The 18,902-nt window shown below is 50.9% G+C and overlaps 1 protein-coding gene across 1 annotated transcript in view; it reads right to left on the reverse strand.

Moving 5' to 3' along the window:
• Positions 1–18,311, reverse strand: part of TRAP1 (TNF receptor associated protein 1) — a 47,213-nt gene extending 28,902 nt beyond the window's left edge. Inside the window, exon 1 of the mRNA XM_030300058.2 lies at positions 18,195–18,311. Within this exon, the coding sequence (XP_030155918.1) occupies positions 18,195–18,270 (76 nt within the window). The 5' untranslated portion in view covers positions 18,271–18,311. The remainder of the gene's footprint in view (positions 1–18,194) is intronic.
• Between the last annotated feature and the right edge of the window lie 591 nt (positions 18,312–18,902).

The raw sequence follows: 18,902 nt of genomic DNA on the forward strand, positions 1-18,902 counted from the left end.
TCACGGGATTGCTGAACAGAGCACCACAGATAGAGCAGCTCAAACGACAGAAATCTCTCAGCTCAGTTCAGGAGGCGCGAGGCCAAGAACAGAGCGCTGGCAGGGGTGGCTCCTTCTGAGGCTGCGCGAAGACTCTGTCCCAGGCCCCTCTCTTCGCTTCCGTAGCCTCAAGTGTCCCTTGGCTTGGACACCGCATCTTCCCTCTCTGCACGTGTGACTCCATATGCAAATTCCACTGTTTATGAAGACACGGCCACAGTGGATGAGGGTCCACCCTAATGGCCTCATCTTAACTTGATCATCTGCGAGGACCCTGTTTCCAAAAAGGTCCCACTCATAGGTCACAGAGGTCAGGAATTCAGTATCTTTTAGGGAGGCAACAATTCAACCCATAATGGGTATGTGGGAACAAAACGGAAAGAGTGGAGGGCTGGGGACAGGGTAGCAGAGCTGAGGGGAACGTGACGTTTCTGAGCACACCCTTTCGTACCTGACTCTGAGAACCACAGGACCACAGAGTAAGTCAGAGCAACCCGGGCATGTGGGGAATATTCACCGAGAAAGAAACAGTAGCAAAACGTGCGTAACTGTATCATAAACAGCGGTAAGCATCCTAACCTAAGTCGCTTTGCAAAATGGTACTGGCACCGTCTCCTGAAGTCAGCCTCAAAAAGGCCTGTGTACAATCACCGTAGCAAACCACGAGCCATCCTCAAACTGCCGGATCTGCCAAGGGAGTACCGGTGGACCTTGAGTTAGGAGCAAGGAGTTACCAACAGGGAAAGGGCCAGCCGCCGGCGCGGGTTGGCATCGGAGCAGAAGCATGACTGTCCCGCTATGGACAGACTGGGTGCAGAAACAAACACCGAGGTGCGTGTGGGGGTCCACGTACACATACTTCCTAGCCGTCCGCTGACAGCCCTGGAGGCGGGAGCTCCGGCAGCGACAGCGCCTGTCACCAGGGAGGGCGGCCGCCCCAGAACCGTTTCTCAGCCCACGCCTTGGTCAGGCCAGGGGTGGTGGCCGGCCGCCCTCCCCGCACCAGACCTCGGTTCCCCAGGTCCCGCCAGGAAGGGATGAAGGGCTCACAAGGAGGGTGCTTCACAAGGGCACCGGCTCCACCTGGAAGGCACTCCCAGAGGCAAAGCCCGGGACCATCTGAGCAACACAAGGAGGATGGAAGCCGACGAATAAAAGAAACATCCACGAGTCCACAAATGACTTATAAATAAATGGGGAAGGAAAGACCTCTTCCTCACAACTACAATTAATAAACGTGTAAGGAATGGTGGAAAGAGGCCACCTCCGTCGGGCAAGCGCGGCAGTCGACGCCGGTTACAGGGATAAACTGCTGTTTAAACGTCCTCAAGAAAGAGAATGTTTGCAAAATCTCCATGTGTCCACCACGAGACACCCACTGATTTCAAAGAAAAAGACCAGTGGTGGACCATGAAGAAAATGCCAGGTATCTCCAAATGAAGCCACCCAGCACGAGACGGGTCAACGCCTGCAGTGCCGGTGGGGTGAGAGGGCGTGGCTTCCCCTCCGGCGTGTTCCTACCAAACATGCATCTCAACCTAACCGTAAAATCGTCAGACTAACCCACATCTAGGGACACCCTGCGAAGCCCCGGGCAGTACTCTTCCCAAGTGTCGCGATCCAGAAGGACAGACAGACTGGGATGCACTGAGGTGGCATGATGACCACGCGGCCCTGGACAGAAGAGGACATCAATGGTGAAACAGGATCAGTGCCAGCACGACTGGCACGCTACTTGCTAGCACGGGGCACCGCGACTTTAGCGTTCAGTAACTGCCGCAGGCTACGGGAGGTGTTAACATTAGGGGAAACCAAGAGGAGGGGATCCCAGGCGGTATTTCCGTGAGAGCTCTGTAAAGCACAGAATATTCCGAAATATGAAACAACACCGTGAGGGACATCCTTGCACGTGTCACTTCATTTACAGCCCAGCCTGCATCTGGGCGCACATCTAGAAAGTCACCAGGTCCCAGGTTGGGTCCAGTTTAAACCGCGGTTGATGCTGCCGGGTCACCCTCCAGAGACCATCGGTTTACACTCGGGCAGCACCACGGGAGTGTCACCTCACGTGGCTCCCAGGGTGGTGCTGGGAACGTTTGGATCTCTGCCCATCAGTCAGGTGAGACTTTTGCTGTAGGTGTCATTTTCATTCCCCTTACTAGGAGCGAGACAGACCTGCCCTTATTTATAAATATTTACTTTTTGGGGGCGCCTGGGTGCCTCAGTCAGTTGAGCCTCTGACTTCGGCTCAGGTCATGATCTCACGGTCCGTGGGTTCGAGCCCTATGTCGGGCTCTGTGCTGACGGTTCGGAGCCTAGAGCCTGCTTTGGATGCTGAATCTCCCTTGCTCTCTGCCTCTCCCCCACTCACGCTCTCAAAAATAAGATACACATTAAAATTTTTTCTTTTTTTAAAAATGTATTTTAAAAAATGTATTGAAAGTATTTTTTTAATGTTTTAGGTGTATTTCAATTTTTTTTTATTGAGAGAGAGAAAATCCTAAGCAGGATCCTCACTGTCAGCACAGAGCCTGACTAGGGGCTGAACTCTCCAACTGTGAGATCATGCCCTGAGCCAAAATCAAAAGTTGGATGCTTAACTGACTGAGCCACCCAGGCGCCCCTGTAATTATTTCCTATTTTCTTTTCTGATGACGGACTTTTGGCATCCTCTGACCATTCTTGCACTACAATCTTTTTCTTATTGACTTGTAACAGCGCTTTGTGTCTTAACGAGATTAGTCTTTCTTTCCCAGAACACTGTATCTAGTGTTCCAACAATCACGACCCCAGGGATCACAGGCATCGCCTCCCCAACAGAGAAGCAGCTTGGCGGTGGGCTGGGCCGGCTGCCTCAGTCTCCCGGCCACCGGTCCCCTCCCCCTCATCGTCCTCCTTCCTGTTCTGGGACTTGGGCACCACGCAGGTAAGGTCCGGGCTCCCTGTCGCCACATCCAGGAGCATCTGGTCCTTCTGGATGCCCTCCGTGAGCTCCCCCAGGGACGGCTCTCCGACCCCGTTGACCTCAATCTTGGAGAACACCATACTGGTGACTCCACACTCACGGCCGAGTGGCCGCAGGGGTTAATGGCTCCGACGGCCTGGAGGACGGTGAGCAGCTCACTGCGCTAGATGCATTCAGTGGCACAGACGTCACAGAGCTCCAAGTACCAGCACACCCGCTGATACACCTTCCTCCTGAGGCCCAGGCTGAGCGTAGCCACGGATCCCATGAGGTCGAGGCGGCTGTCCCGGGCGACACACGGCAGCCTCCCCAAAACAGCCTCGTTGGAAAGGCCTTCCTCACTAAGGTTCATGCAATTTCCCCCGGCCTACTTTTCCTACTCCTGTTTGGGTTTTGTTCTCCCACTTAACACACTATTGTGAAATGATTTAATATGTTCGTGATGGAGTAATAGAAGTCCTCACTGTTAGGAAAAAGGAAGAAATAACCGATCCGTATTTCCAACCAGGACTTTAAAACTTTCCAGTATAATTCTGAGATTACATTAATCAACAGCACGATTAAGAGCAAATCTGGGGGCGCCTGGGTGGCGCAGTCGGTTAAGCGTCCGACTTCAGCCAGGTCACGATCTCGCGGTCCGTGGGTTCGAGCCCCGCGTCGGGCTCTGGGCTGATGGCTCAGAGCCTGGAGCCTGTTTCCGATTCTGTGTCTCCCTCTCTCTCTGCCCCTCCCCCGTTCATGCTCTGTCTCTCTCTGTCCCAAAAATAAATAAACGTTGAAGAGCAAATCTGATTTGGGGTTAACTTTTCACAACGACTGTAAGAATAAACCAACAGAGCAGTAAATCTGCCCAAACCAGATACAGACACGTGACCTGCACGTTGTCGGTCCTCACGCTTCCTCTATACCCTGAAGGAAAAACCACAAGCCTCAGGGCCAGGATACAATGTCGGAGTGGCCAGCTGTTTGGTGGTCTGGGGGCACACAAAATGGCAACGACAGTTTGAGTCTGACACCCCCCCACACGGGCCAGTGCTCACGCTGTTTCCTCTGCCAACGACCACATTCCTCTCCACCCGAAGTGTTTCAGGACCTGGTGTGAGGCTCTCCCATCCCCAGCAGCTCAACCCCCTCTTTCGACGGAATTCAGAGTACTTATTTCCTATGCTACTCATTGGAAACTGCTGTTATAAACCAGCTTGTGGCACTTCTACGATTAACTGTTTGCTCATGGAAAACATTTCGCCAGATTACAACCTTTCTTAGTACCAAGCTCAACCAAGGCAAGAAGAGCCACGTTCCTCCGAACACCACAGCCCCTGGCACAGAAGCAGCTCGTTACAAACACGCAACTTACCAGCACGCGCATCGCTAGGTGCAGGCACAAGGACATCCGGTCAGCCACAAGTCGCTCAGGGCTCCTGCAGGGCCACCGGTGACTGGGAAGAGGGATTAAAAGTACAACGGCCTATAGGGGCCGTCAAGGAAGGCAAATGAGTCAAAACACACTGGGTACTTTTATTTTTTATCACTCTTCCCTACGTCAGCCACTGAGCTTGCTTACTACGGTTTTGCTTCAAAACGGCATGTCAAGTAAGTAGTGCACTTTAGACGCAGGCATACTTAGTATTTTAAGCCGTGAGCAACAGGCAGACTGTTTTCCTGAATTACTTATCCGAAATGCACAATCTCCCACTTACCACGTGTGATATGGACAAGAACAATTTAACTTTCTGTCTTTACTGCAAAGAGCGCCACTTCCAGCATGGCGGGGTCACAGCCTCCAGCCAAACTGCCTGTGGAGGACACCCATGAACTTAGGAACCACACAAAAGGGCTCCCTAAAGGCTCTGGAGAAGTCAGCCAAAGCAGGCAGACCCTCGGGGAGAGCTGCCACGTGGAAGAAGAGAACAGCACGGGAGGAGGGCACGTTCAACCCAGGGCGGCTGACACAGACACGGCCCCTGAGGAACCGGAGGCGGCACTAGGGGAACCGTAAAAGGTGAAGAGTGGGGAGTTGGAGAGGGTCCCAGAAATGAGAGAGTCAGAGAGACGGAGCCCCCAATTCTGGGAATAAATTCTTCTAAATATCTGGCTGACCCCCTGAACTGTGTGTGGGGGACAAACTGCAAATAGCCCGGTTAAGGCTAAAAGAATCCAACTGCTGTGTTTGCAGCTGGGGTCCAACCAGATTAATAATCCACTTTAAAACAAGAGCTGGGGCACCTGGGAGGCTCAGTCGGTTAAGCATCCCACTCTTGATTTCAGCTCAGGTCATGATCCCAGGGTTGTGGGAGTGAGCCCTGGGTCGGGCTCTGTGCTGTGTGCAGCCTGCTTAGGATTCTCTCTCCCTCTGCCCCTCTCTCCTGCTTGTGTGTGCTCTCTCTAAAAAAAAAATAATAATAATATTGGGGCACCTGGGTGGCTCAGTCGGTTAAGCGTCCGACTTTGGCTCAGGTCATGATCTCGCGGTTCGTGAGTTCAAGCCCCGCGTCGGGCTCTGTGCTGACAGCTCTGAGCCTGGAGCCTGCTTCAGATTCTGTGTCTCCCTTTCTTTCTGCCCCTCCCCCACTCACGCTTGCTCACGCTCTCAAAAATACACACAAAAACATAATTAAAGGGGTACCTGGGTGGCTCAGTCAGTTAAGTGTCCAACTTCGGCCCAGGTCATAGCTCACGGCTCATGAGTTCGAGCCCTGCGTCAGGCTCTGTGCTGACAGCTCAGAGCCTGGAGCCTGCCACAAATTCTGTGTCTCCCTCTCTTTCTGCACCTCCCTCGCTCATGCTCTCTCTTAAAAATAAAAACATTAAAAAAAACTTTTTTTTTGATGTTTGGACCAAACACAATTTGTGTATGGCCAGACTTAGCCCTTGACTGCTAGTCTGCAAGTCTTTTCTAATCTTCTAATCTTGAAAATAAAGCCCTTGGGAAAGTTTACCAGCAAAGAAAGAATGAGTATAGCTTTAAATAAAGGCTCCCACTCCTGTTTGGTAGAAATGCATCAGGAGACGACTTCTGAGGAATTAGATGGTCTTTATGACCTTGGGGTAAACAGAGGTTGGCAAACTTTTTCTGGACGAGGCAGGTGGTTAAATATTTTAGGCTTTCTGAGCCCTGTGGTCTCTCTCGCTCAACTCTGCCATTACAGGAGGAAAATGGCCACAAATGTGTGAAAGTATAAGCATGTCTGGGTCCCAAGAAAACTTTACTTACAAAAACAGGCTGGGAGCCTGACCTGACCCACAGACCTTACTTTGCAGAAGCCTGGGGTAAACCACAAAGGGAAAGACTGGTGTATTTGACAAAATTAATAACTTCTGTTCATTAAAAAACAAAAACAGACACTAAGATGAAAAGTGAAATGGTAAAGTGCACCTGGGTGGCTCAGTCGGTTAACTGTCTGACTTTTGGTTTCAGCTCAGGTCATGATCTCTCAGTCTGTGAGTTTGAGCCCCACCTCAGGCTCTGTGCAGACAGCTTCAAGTCTGCATCCTGCTTCAGCTTCTGTGTTTCCCTCTCCCACTCTGTCCCTTCCCTGCTTGCAATCTGTGTGTCTTTATCTCAAAAATAAACATTTAAAACAATTTTAAAAAAAAAAGAAGTGGGGCACCTGGGTGGCTCAGTCGGTTGAGCGGCCGACTTCGGCTCAGGTCGTGATCTCGCGGTCCATGAGTTCAAGCCCCGCATCGGGCTCTGTGCGGACAGCTCAGAGCCTGGAGCCTGTTTCAGATTCTGTGTCTCCCTCTCTCTGACCCTCCCCTGTTCATGCTCTGTCTCTCCCTGTCTCAAAAATAAATAAAACGTTAAAAAAAAAATAAAAAGAAAAAATACAAAAACACCTAAGTCAACCAGTCTGGAAGAAAAGATGGGGTGGGGGCACCTGGGTGGTGTATCAATACAAGGGATTAGCAGCCAAAACCATGAGCTACACCTTTAGCATGAATAAAGCTAAGAAGAAAAAAGCTGACCCAAGAAAGTCCCATCAGAACACACAGTATGGTTTAATAAACTGTATGTGCTTATACAAAATTAGATACATATATATCCATACAAAACAAAAAGCAAGAGTAAAAACCACTCTCTCTCTCAAAAACAAACATCAAAAAAGTGGGGGCTGGGTGCCCTGGGTGGCTCAGTCAGTTAAGCCTGTGACTCTTAATTTCGGCTCTGGTCATGATCTCGAGGTTGGAGCCCCGCACTGGGCTGACAGTGCGGAGACTGCTTGGGATTCTTTCTCTGCCCCTCTGCCACTTGTGCCTTTTCTCTCTCAAAAATAAACAAACATTAAAAAACAACACAAAACAGAAAATTCAGGTCAGCAGTTCCCTCTAGGAAAGGGAGAAGAGGGTGCAGCAGGAGCACACGGGCCTTCGAGGGACCTGTTGTCTCCATTCCTTCAACTGGGTAATAAGTGTTCATTTGATGCTTTTTTATAAAACTGCACACACATGTTGTATGCGTTTCTTTTTATGGGATGTGTGAGGCGGGAAAGGGAGACGATGGAAGGAAAGAAGCTTCGGCCTCTCGGGGTCACGGAGCTTGCAGACGCAGAAATACGCACAGCCCCTCGGAGCCCAGCCTGACCCCCATAGCGTCACCCATGGGACACAGCATGGCCGGGACGCTGCACCTCTGTGAAGCCACCCGGAGCAGGGAGCCCTCGCTGGAGGCCACCTGCAGGTATGAATGGAAGGTAAGTGCAGGAAAGGAGGGAGTCAGGCAGGGTCTGGCAGGCCCCACAACTCCATCCATGTTCCCTGACCCAAGGCTCCCCCCTCGCCCCGCTGGCGCTATGCTCTGCCTCCGACCAGCTCATTTTCACACGAAGGGGGAGATGCCAGGAGAGCCGCGCTCTGGGGCGACTTCCACGGTACTTCTGGCGACCCCGTGGGGGCACCGCTCCAGGCAGGAGGAATCGGCCTGACCCCGTGGAAGGAGATTTGGCCACGCTGGCCAGGACCACAAATACACACAGCCTCTCATCTGGCGATTTCGTCCGGGAACTTCCCTCTGTGGGTACACCTGCACTTGTAGGTGACGACAGAGCTGAAAGGCCACGCACCGTAACACTGTACATAACAGCAAATGCCTGGAGACCACCTGAGTGCCCACGTGCTGAGGACCAGTAAATAAACCACGGCGCCTCCCAGCATGGAGGGTGGCTGCAGAGAGAGGAGGGAACAGAGCTGCTACGGGAAGTCTCCAACAGCTACTCAGCGACTAAAACACAGATTACGTAGCGTCATAGAAGACACGTGTTTACCTGCACCTCCTGTATCGTACAGACCTTGGCAGACATACAAGCAACTCCTAATGGAGACAACCTCGGAGGGAGAGGGGAAGTGAGTGGAGAAGGGGACCATGCCGAGAGCAAGACTTCTCAATGCATACCTTCTGAACCAATCAAATACATATAATTCCTCAAAACAAACCCTTAAAGACATAAAGTGGCTGTCACAGAAGGGCCAGCCCCTTCCCACCGACTGTCAATGCTGGGGTCACGCATAGGCCTGTACAGACACACCAGATGAGGATCCGGGGTAGAAATCCCCGCCCTCCCCCAGGGGTCAGGGGCCAATGACCAAGCTGAGGGTCAGCTGAAGATCAGTATACAAATATGTATACAACGGAATACCCTGAAGCAGAAAAATGAGGCAAGTCTCTGTAAAGTATCCTGATGTTCAATTATCTCTAAGACATACTAAGGAAATAACCTGGCCCAGAGCAGGGGTTTGCATGCTCCCACATGTTTAAAAACATATATGCGTGAACACGTACACGGAAAACTACTCTCATAAGCCAAGCATATCTTTGTAAGGACACTCAAAAAACTGGCTTAAGGGGGCTGCCACCAGGAGGGGAACTGGTGTCTGAGGGCAGCAGTGACAGAGGTGTGTTTTCCACTGCACACACCTTTGTGTCTTTGGAATTTTGTGCTATGTACATCGGTAATCGATGCACAAAATAACCTATTTATAAAAACTACCCAGTTACAAAACACACCAAAAAATTTACTAGGGACATAAAAATATTTGCGAAGGGATAGAAAAAGCTTAGGGAAATGTCCCTGAAGACGAAGAGTAAATATTTAAAGACATCAATTCTCTGGGTGCCTGGCTGGCTCAGGCAGAGGAGCATACGACTCTTGATCTCAGGGTCAGGAGTTCGAGCCTCATGTTGGGCGTAAAGTTTACTTAAAACTTGTTTTTATTTTTTTTAAATTTTTTTTTCAACGTTTATTTATTTTTTGGGACAGAGAGAGACAGAGCACGAACAGGGGAGGGGCAGAGAGAGAGGGAGACACAGAATCGGAAACAGGCTCCAGGCTCTGAGCCATCAGCCCAGAGCCCGACGCGGGGCTCGAACTCACGGACCGCGAGATCGTGACCTGGCTGAAGTCGGACGCTTAACCGACTGCGCCACCCAGGCGCCCCATTTATTTTTTTATTTTTTTTTTTCAACGTTTTTATTTTTATTTTTGGGACAGAGAGAGACAGAGCATGAATGGGGGAGGGGCAGAGAGAGAGGGAGACACAGAATCGGAAGCAGGCTCCAGGCTCTGAGCCGTCGGCCCAGAGCCCGACGCGGGGCTCGAACTCGCGGACCGCGAGATCGTGACCTGAGCCGAAGTCGGACGCTCAACCGACTGCGCCACCCAGGCGCCCCTTAAACCTTTTTTTTAAACCATGCAACTTAATTCTTAAATTCATATGGAAAACTAGATGTGCACAAAAAGCCAAGAATTTTGAAAACCATGAGGAAATATGATTAACTGTGTTAAAGCACGTCAATTTTTTTTTTAACTTTTTAAAAAGTTTACTTATTTGAGAGAGAGAGAGCAAATGGGGTAGGGGCAGAGAGCGGGGAGAGATAGAGATTCTCAAGCAGGCTCCACACTGCCAGCGCAGAGCCCAAAGCAGGGCTCGAACTCACGAAATGCAAACCATGACTTGAGCTGAGATCAAGAGTCAGACACTTAACTGACTGAGCCGCCCAGGAGCCCCTAAAGCATATTAATTTAAAGCTACAGTATTAAAGTTGATCTCCTCTCTCACTTATTAAATACAAAATTCCACGTGGACTATAAAAGTGCAAATAAAAGCTGAAAGTACTAGAAGAAAACAGAAGAGGTTTTAAGAACACCTTTACGGAGGGGCGTCTGGGTGGCTCAGTTGGTTGGGCGCCCGACTTCGGCTCAGGTCATGATCTTGTGGCTCGTGAGTTCGAGCCCCGTGTGGGGCTCTGTGCTGACAGCTGAGCCTGGAACCTGCTTCGGATTCTGTGTCTCCCTCTCTCTCTGCCCCTCCCCCCCACACTCTGTTTCTCAAAAATAAATAAACATTAAAAAAAAAAAACCAAACAGCTTTATGGCTATAATTGACCCAAAGTGTACACGCCACTGGGCTTTAGCACATTCAGAGTTGTCTGTCCGTCACCATCATCTAGTTCCAGAACATGTTATCACCTCAGAAAGAAACCACATACTCATTAGCAATGACTCCCCCATTCCCCCATCGCCCAGCTCTGGCAATCACGCTGTGGCCCTAGAGATGTGCCAGTTTAGGACATTTCGCATAAATGGAATCATACTACACATGATCTTCCAGGCCGGGCCTCTTTCACTTAACGTAAGGTTTTCAAGGTTCGTCCACGTTACGAGGTATCACAGCTCACTCCTTTCTAAAGCGGACCAATATTCCGTTATGTGGCCAGACCACACGTTTAGTGCAGGCAATGGACAACTGGGGTGTATCCACTTTTTGGCTGTGCTGTGAACACTGTTGTACGAGTTTCCGTGTGGATCCCTAGGAGTGGAACTGCTGGGTCGAATGCTAGCTGTTTAACCGTTTGAGGAGTGCAGACGGCTTTCCAAAGTGCATTACCACCTTACGTTCCCGCCCACAGGGAGAGCTCTGATTTCTCCACACCCTCACGGATGCTACGGTTGTCACCCACGGTTTTTATTCTCGCCGCCTGAGTGGGGGTGAAGGGCCACCTCACTGTGGTCTTGATTTGCCTTTGCCCGCCCTACTGATAGTGATCTCGGCATCTTTTTCTCTAATGATTTAAGAGCGAGGAAACTCTTCCTAAACAAGACACATAACCCTCGAACCATAAATTTATGGAGCACATAAAAATTAAAACAAATAGGATAAATCTTAAAAGTTCTCATCGCAAGACAAAAATTGTTTATGTCAGGTGATGCGTGTTCACTAGACTTACTGTGGTGATCATTTTGTGATTAATGAATACCAAATCACTATGGTGTATGCCTGAAACTAGTATGTCCGTTACACGTCAGTAAAAAAAAAAAAATTAGAAAAAATTACATATATGGGAGACACCTGGGTGGCTCTGTCAGTTAAGCGTCCGATTCTCGATTTTGGCTCTGGTCAAGATCTCATGGTTCGTGAGTTCGAGCATCAGGTTCCACCCCGCTCCTCCCCCACTTGTGTGTGTGTGCGCGCGCGTGTGCTCTCTCTCTCTCAAAATAAATAAACTTAAAAATAAATACATACATACATACATACATGGGAGTGCCCGGCTGGCTCAGTCAGTAGAGCATGCAACTCTTGATCTCAGGGTATGAGTTCGAGCCCCACATAGGGTATAAAGCTTACTTAAAAAAAAATACACATATGAACAATTAAGAATAATCACACTACCAAAAAAAAAAAAAAAATTAAAGCGGACAGGCAAACGCACTACGAAAAAAACAACGGAAAACGTGGCAGAGGGCCAGCTTCCTTAGGAGAAGGTCACTGACAGATCTGCAATAAAAACTCCCAAGAGCGTAAGAGAAAAACGGCAATTCCCAGAAAAGAGAAACATCAATGGCCCTGAATCAAAGACAAAGAGGCTTTACCACCCTCAGGACTAAAGAGATGCATTTTAAAACACGACAGCATTTTCACTGTCAGACTGACAAACTGTTAAAATATGTTAGGCTCGCGCTGGCGAAGGTGTGACAAGCGGCAGGCGGTCGCTCCCCAGGCCCGTGACGGAAAGCAAACGTGGCAACGACCCGGACGCCCGTCAGGAAAGGGCTGAGTGAGGGGGCCCCACACGGCGGGGGGCGGGGGGGGGGACAGCAGAGCTCTCGGCAGCAGCAGCGACGGGAAATGGACCCCGAGACACATCACAGGATGGGTCGGGAGGCCCGGGGCGCTGTGCCCAGGGCGGAGGCTTTTTCGGGCACCACCGCGCAGCACACTGAGGGTGGAAGGTTTTTTTTCCCCGGTACCAACTAGGTCTGGAAAACAGCCTTTCTTCTCCTCGGCAACAAAAACTTAGGATTTTTCTCAGAAAACTCTCTGAACTCAACACCTCGTCTCCCCCATCGGCCAAATCTCAACCCGAGTCACACTGAGCCGGAAGAGACACACTTCTGACCTGATTGCTGTCCAGCGCGACCGAGCACTGGCTCCGGCCTCCGTGCTGTCCCTGCAACGTGCCGGCCCGCTCCTGCCTCAGGACCCCGGCACGGGCTGCTCCCGCGGCTCAAGCCACCCTTCCCAAGCCACCTTCACCTTCTTGCACGCTTTGTTTAGCCAGGAGGCCTTCCCTGACCGCCCTGTTTCTGTCAGGCTCTCCTTCCCGCTTTGGTTTCTTCAGAGAGCTCGGCCCCTAACACCCACGCTGCATTTACTTGTCTCCACCCCAGCACCTTCCTGGGCCAGGATTCTTGTCTGTTTTGTCCCCTGGGAGGCATCAGAGCGGTACCGGGCGGACAGGAGGCAGCTGAGATGTGTGTTAAATGAACTGATATTGCCACACCACGTGGGAGATGTTCTGGCGGACTAAACCTGACCGTCTCACGTCTGTTTTCCCCATGATGATGCTAGAGTCCGAGCAGGTCACAGGTGAAAACTTGTGACCCACCAAGTTTGGTGGCTGGTTCTGAAATCACTAAATGTGGGTTAAACCAGAAATTAAAAAGAAACAAAACAAAGCAAAATGGAAAGCAAAAGACCATATCTCATGATAAAGGTATTTACAAAGAACAAAACAAAAACAGGTAAAGGCATTTACAAACTCATCTAAGCAGGCACACATACTTGTATCACACACGTATCCTTGTATATAGCAAGTCATGATATGGACACATTTCTTACAGGGAGCTTATGACAACAAAAGCCTCAAATTGACCCATCTCATTTCAGTCAACACATTTCTAAGTTTAAAGCTTTGGCTTCAGGGGTGTCTGGGTGGCTCAGTCGGTTTCTGCTCAAGTCATGATCTCACATTCGTTTGAGCCCCACGCTGGGCTCTGCAGTGACAGCAAGGAGCCTGCTTGGGACTCTCTCTCTGTCCTTCTCTCTGTTCCTCCCCTGCTCACGTGCAACGCTTTCTTAAATAAACTTAAAAAAAACAAATATTCTAGAGGGCTACGCTGAAGCACCAAAAATGCAATTCAAGAACATCGTGTGACTTTGAACCTAAAACATTTCACTCGAACATAAACCGGGGACACTTCATTGGTCCCAAGCCAGAATTTTGGTTTGAGACAGCAACCACCGCCCTGCCTCAGTGAGACTCCCCTTACAGAAATCGCCTTTCTTACCTGGTATCTGACTCTGGGGCAGAGGCGGGAAATGTCTGTTTTCTCACCAGCCTCACTGCATGTCCTCACCCCGCTTCCTTCAAGCAGCCATTTCCCTTACTTAGTCAAGGGGGGAGCAAAACGCTTGGGAGATTCCCCCCGCCCTTAATTCTGGCCACCTACTCGGCCAGCGACTAATACGGCCTTTGCTAACCTCTTACGTTTCGGTTGGTCTGATCTTCTGCAGATGCACTCAACCCCTCTGGTCCTAACCCAGCGCCTCATGCCCAAGGCCCACCTGGTGCCTCTTGGGCAGTCGGTCACACACCCTTTGTGTATGTGCTTCGCCCGTGCTGGCCAAGGCCCCAGCACTGCGGTTTACAGAGGTGGCCCTGACATTCAGAGTCTAAAGGTTAAGGATCAAACCTATCCTTGTTATGTTATGGTGGCAGCACAAATAGCTGTTTCCCGGGAGGATGAAACCTGAGCCGCAAGAGCTGTCCGCTCATCCTGAAAAGAGCCTGGGAACACCTGAAATCTGCCTACTAAATTCTTGAGCCGGCTGCAGCACAAGAGGCGGGAGGTTATAATTAGATAGCACCCCCCCCCCCCCCCCAACAAAGTAAGGGCACAGGAAGGAAGCAGAATAACACAACAAAAGAACAAAAGCAAGAAATGTGAGGCTGTGGGATTCATTTTGGGAAATAAAACCAACCTGCGTGAGCAACTGCAACGACAACGGGAACCCTACTCTTCTGACGTTTCTGGCACTTGGGGCAGACTCCTGGCCCCTTGGAAGTCTCGCCTCTAAGGCAGAAAATTCCAGGAGATGATCCTGCTTACAGAGATTGGAAAAGGCAGAAGACGGTAACCTGAGCACTACAGTGGCTGCCTCATGACGGGTCCTGGAAACGTCACTGGTGAGAACAAGAGCATCCTCGAGATTAGGAAACAGGGCTGAGGGGCTGTGGTGTCTCCAAAGTTACAAAGCCACGTGAAATGACCAACCCGCTACCCTCTCCACCACACAACACAATCATTTGCTTTTGGAGACCAAGTCTGTTTCTCGTTTTTTTTTTTTAAGTTTATTTATTTGGGGGGGTGGGGTGGCGAGTAGGGGAGGGGCATAGGAGGGAGAATCCCAAAGCAGGCTCTGCATTGTCAGCACAGAGCCCGACGCGAGGCTTGATTCCACCACCACGAGATCATGACCTGAGCTGCAATCAAGACTCAGAGGCTCAACCGAATGAGCCACCTAGGTGCTCCCTGTTGCTGATTTTTCAGGCTCATCATCTCTTGTTTGGGAGGTGGCATTCTTGTTTGTCTACCAGCTACTTCTGTTACTTGTTGGAACTGGTGAAAAAGTCTGATGGCAGTTTAGGTTTTTTACTACTAACGTTACATTTTCATGATTGCCCAGGTTCTGATAGCCCTAACTCCCTATAATAATGACATTTTACCAGGCGAAGGAAGTGTTGGTTCCCAACTACCAATCAACGTAAGATTCACCAGGGACGTTATCTGTAACCAGCCACCTGGTCCTGAGGGCGTGCAGAAAATCAGGTGTGTGGACCTCACGGTGCCTGCAGTTGGGCGCTTCCAGCACTGGCCCAGGTCTGGCACTGTGACCACCCTGACAATTACAGAAAATCATCCACAAGTTGACATCTAACAGAACAGAAAGGACATAATTTTCAACCTTATTCACACTCACTCCCCTATACTATTTCTCATCAAACCCAATCATTCAGAATGGGGCCTTACCTTGCATCTGTGCTCTCAAGACACGGCCCATGACCCTCTCTTCTAGGAGACCCACACAAGCAACCATCCACGTGTTTCTGCACTCCCTGTCTGGCCAGAGGCCTCCAATATGCCCCGAACACTCGGCAGCCACATGCTCCTACTTAACCTACGACCGCAACAGCACATCATCAGTCACAACATCTTTGAAGTCCCAGAGAGCATTCAAAATATTTTGAGGGGCGCCCGGGTAGCTCAACTGGTTAAGCGTCCTAACTCTTAATAGCAGCTCACGTCGTGATCTCGAGGTTCTTGAGTTTGAGCCCTGCAGTGGGCTATGCAAAACCTTTAAAAATTATTGCATAAAGGGGTGCCTGGGTGGCTCAGTTGGTTGAGCATCAGACTCTTGATGTCTGTTCAGGTCGTGACCTCGCATTCATTAGATCAAGCCCCATGTCAAGGCTCCACACTCAGTGGAACCCACTGCCCTCCACTGAGTGTGGAGCCTGTTTGGGATTCTCTGCTTCTCTCTCTGCCCCTCCCCCACTCGTGCTCGCTTGCTCTCAAAATAAATACATATTTAAGAAATCGTTTAAAAAAACAGACACCGACATTTAAAACTAAGGGAACAGAAAAAAAGTGTCAAAGATATGAAAAAGAAATTCATATGAGACATACAAATGGCCATTAAGCAAATGAACACAGTCTAACTACTAAGAAGAAAACGCCTTGATATAAGGAGTCTCACTACCTGCTGATGGGAATATAAATTGCTTAAGCTTTTTTGGACAGTAATTTGGCAACATCAGCTAACATTTCAAATACGCACAGACTCTGAACCATCAATTCTAAAACTCGAATTCTAAAATTCTAAAGAAATGCCATACATGTGCACAAAGATTTAAATACTCGTCCATCCTACGTGAAATCATTATTGTATTATATGCTAACTGGGATGTAAATCTTTAAAAATTTAAAAAAATAAATCCCAGCTGGGAAAAAAAAAAGTCACCCATTCTACACAGTACTGTAACAACAAATACAAAACCACAGAAACAATCTTGATTATGTCCATTGGGAGCGGGTCACAGATGGGCATGAGGGAACAAGTAAGACGCCCAGAGAAGGCACGCTGTAGACACATCCATGCGTAGACCACACACATCCCATTACCAGTCAGCCTCGGATCCCACAGCCTTCCTGCCTGCCAGGGACACCACGTAGCAGGTGATGACACTGTGAGTCGCTCAGAAGATTTTCTCTTCTGTAAGATGAGAATTTGAGAAGATCTGCTTTCTCTGACAGATTGATTTGCTGAGAGTTGACAGGTAAATCCTATCTGCTGACCTCCAAGAAACCGTTCAGGATCTGGCTACTTCTCCCACCTCCCCCACGAGCATCCTGGCGAAGCCACAATCCCGCAGGCCTCCTCCCTACCTCGACCCCCACTGCAACCACTGCCCCCTCCTCCAAACCTGTTCCTACATTTATATCTCCTCCACAGTAGAGCAAAATCCTCACAATGGCCAGTGAGGGACTGCCCTCAGTCTCCTGTGGCTCACAGGACACTGCTAGTTAAATGCTAAGTCCGTAACAAAGGATGCTATGCAGCCACTGGAAAGCCACAGACCGGGGGTATACTGAGCAAGATGTGGAAGCTTTGCAGGGAACGTTATAAACAACTCAGTAGCAGGGGTGTTGGCTTGGGCAGAAGAGCATGCCACTCTGAATCTTAGGGTTGGGGGTCTGAGCTGCACGTTGGGTACACAGAGTACTTAAAATCTTAAAGTACAATTCAGGGGCGCCTGGTGGCTCAGGTCCTGATCTCAAGGTTGGAGCCCCGCATGAGGGCTCTGCGTCGGTGCAGAGCCCGTTTCGGATCCTCTGTCCCTCTCTTTCTCTCTGCCCCTCCCCTGCTCATGCTCTCTCAAAACTACATAAACATTTTTGTAAAAATTCAGTAACAAACTGCAGATACAGTGTAGGCCCTTTCAGATAAAAATAGACACATCTTGGGGCCCTGGGTGGCTCAGTCGGTTAAGCGTCAGACTTCGGCTCAGGTGACGATCTCGCGGTTTGTGAGTTCGAGCCCCGCGCGGGCTCTGCGTTGACGGCTCGGAGCCTGGAGCCTGCTTCGGATTCTGTGTCTCCCTCTCTCTCTGCCCTGCCCCGCTTGTGCTCTGTCTCTCAAAAACGAATGTGAAAAAAATTTTTTAAAAAAATAGACACAGATGTTCACGTGTGTGTGAACACCGTGCAAAGAACCTAGAAGGAACTCTAAGTCGTTCACCAATGGTTTCTTACCAGTGGGGAAGGAGAAAGATTATGGTTATTCTTCCCCGCCCCACCCCCACCCCACCCCACCCCCAGTATTTCCTGGGAATACGGTGAAGAACCATAGTGTCCGGGGACTGCACCAGGGTAGAGCCTGTTCTGCACGGTTCGCAGCCCTGTGCTTTCCCAGGCAGAGCGGACACTCAGGGTTGAAAGCAGCACAGCCAGTGGTTTCTGCATCACGCCCGTATAAAACAACTTGGGGGCGGGGAGGCATGAAATCGCCACGAAGGAGCTTAAATGATCACCCAGGTGAAGTCCGTTTCTAAGGCACACGAGCCCTCCCCTTCCACTCTCCGAAAATGCCCTCCGCTGCAGGAGCGAGGAGCGCCCGACCCCTCTGCTTGACCCGGGTCCGAGGGCTCGACGCGAAGAAGCACCTGCAGGAGTCCCGCGGGCCGGGGCGCATCCCCGCTACCTGAGGGCTGGGGAGAAACGCGGACGCACCGCGCGCTCAGCGTTCGCCGGGTGTGTGGCGCACAAATCTCACAGAACCTCCACGTGTCCCACGGAAGAGGAAGCCGGCTCGGGACCGAGGCGGGGCCCGCCTGCCACCCGGCCCCCCTCACCTCTCGGGACGGCCGCCAAAGCTGGCGCCCGCAGACTGCGCCCCCATTGCAGCAGCACCCTCAACTCGCGCGCCATGTCGGTCCTACCCGGCGCCTAGGACACCACGCTCCGCGGGGGGCGGAACGGGGCGGGGCCTTCCTGGGGCGCGGCGCGGTGACGTCACTGAGAGCGCCGGGCTGCCCGGCCCGCTGCCTGCGCCGGCGGGTGGGCGGGGGCCTCCGTGGCGCGGGCGCCGGCTGCCCGCGCGGGGACAGTCGGGCCTGAGGGAGGGCCCTCCGTGACCTTGTGTCGCGTTGTCAAGGACGACGGGACGTGCGCGCGGGCCCTGGGCCCTGGCCCGCCAGCTGGGCCTCACTTCGTGCATCCCCTAAATGGGGCCGACGCCCGCACACACCCGGCTGTGAAAGGTGGCGCCGGGGCGGAAGCAGTGCACGTCCCCGGGGCTTGACGAGTTTGGGGCCGCCGGCTCTACCGAGGCGGGCGGAGGAAGAGATGGGGTGGGTTTCACTCCAAAACGTGAACTCAGGGGCCGCCCCACCGGCAGGACTGGGCATATTCATTCTTTGCCTCCCGCCTTGCTGGAGGTGAGGCTGAAGTTGAGACCGCAACTCCTTTTATTTTAATTAAGAAAAAAAAATTTTTTTTTTTTGAATTGAAGTGTGGTTGACACACAAAGTTCCAGGCATGGAACGTAGTGATTCAGCGGC

Source organism: Lynx canadensis, chromosome E3 (genome assembly GCF_007474595.2).
Source record: "Lynx canadensis isolate LIC74 chromosome E3, mLynCan4.pri.v2, whole genome shotgun sequence".
Classification (NCBI taxonomy): Eukaryota; Metazoa; Chordata; class Mammalia; order Carnivora; family Felidae; genus Lynx; species Lynx canadensis.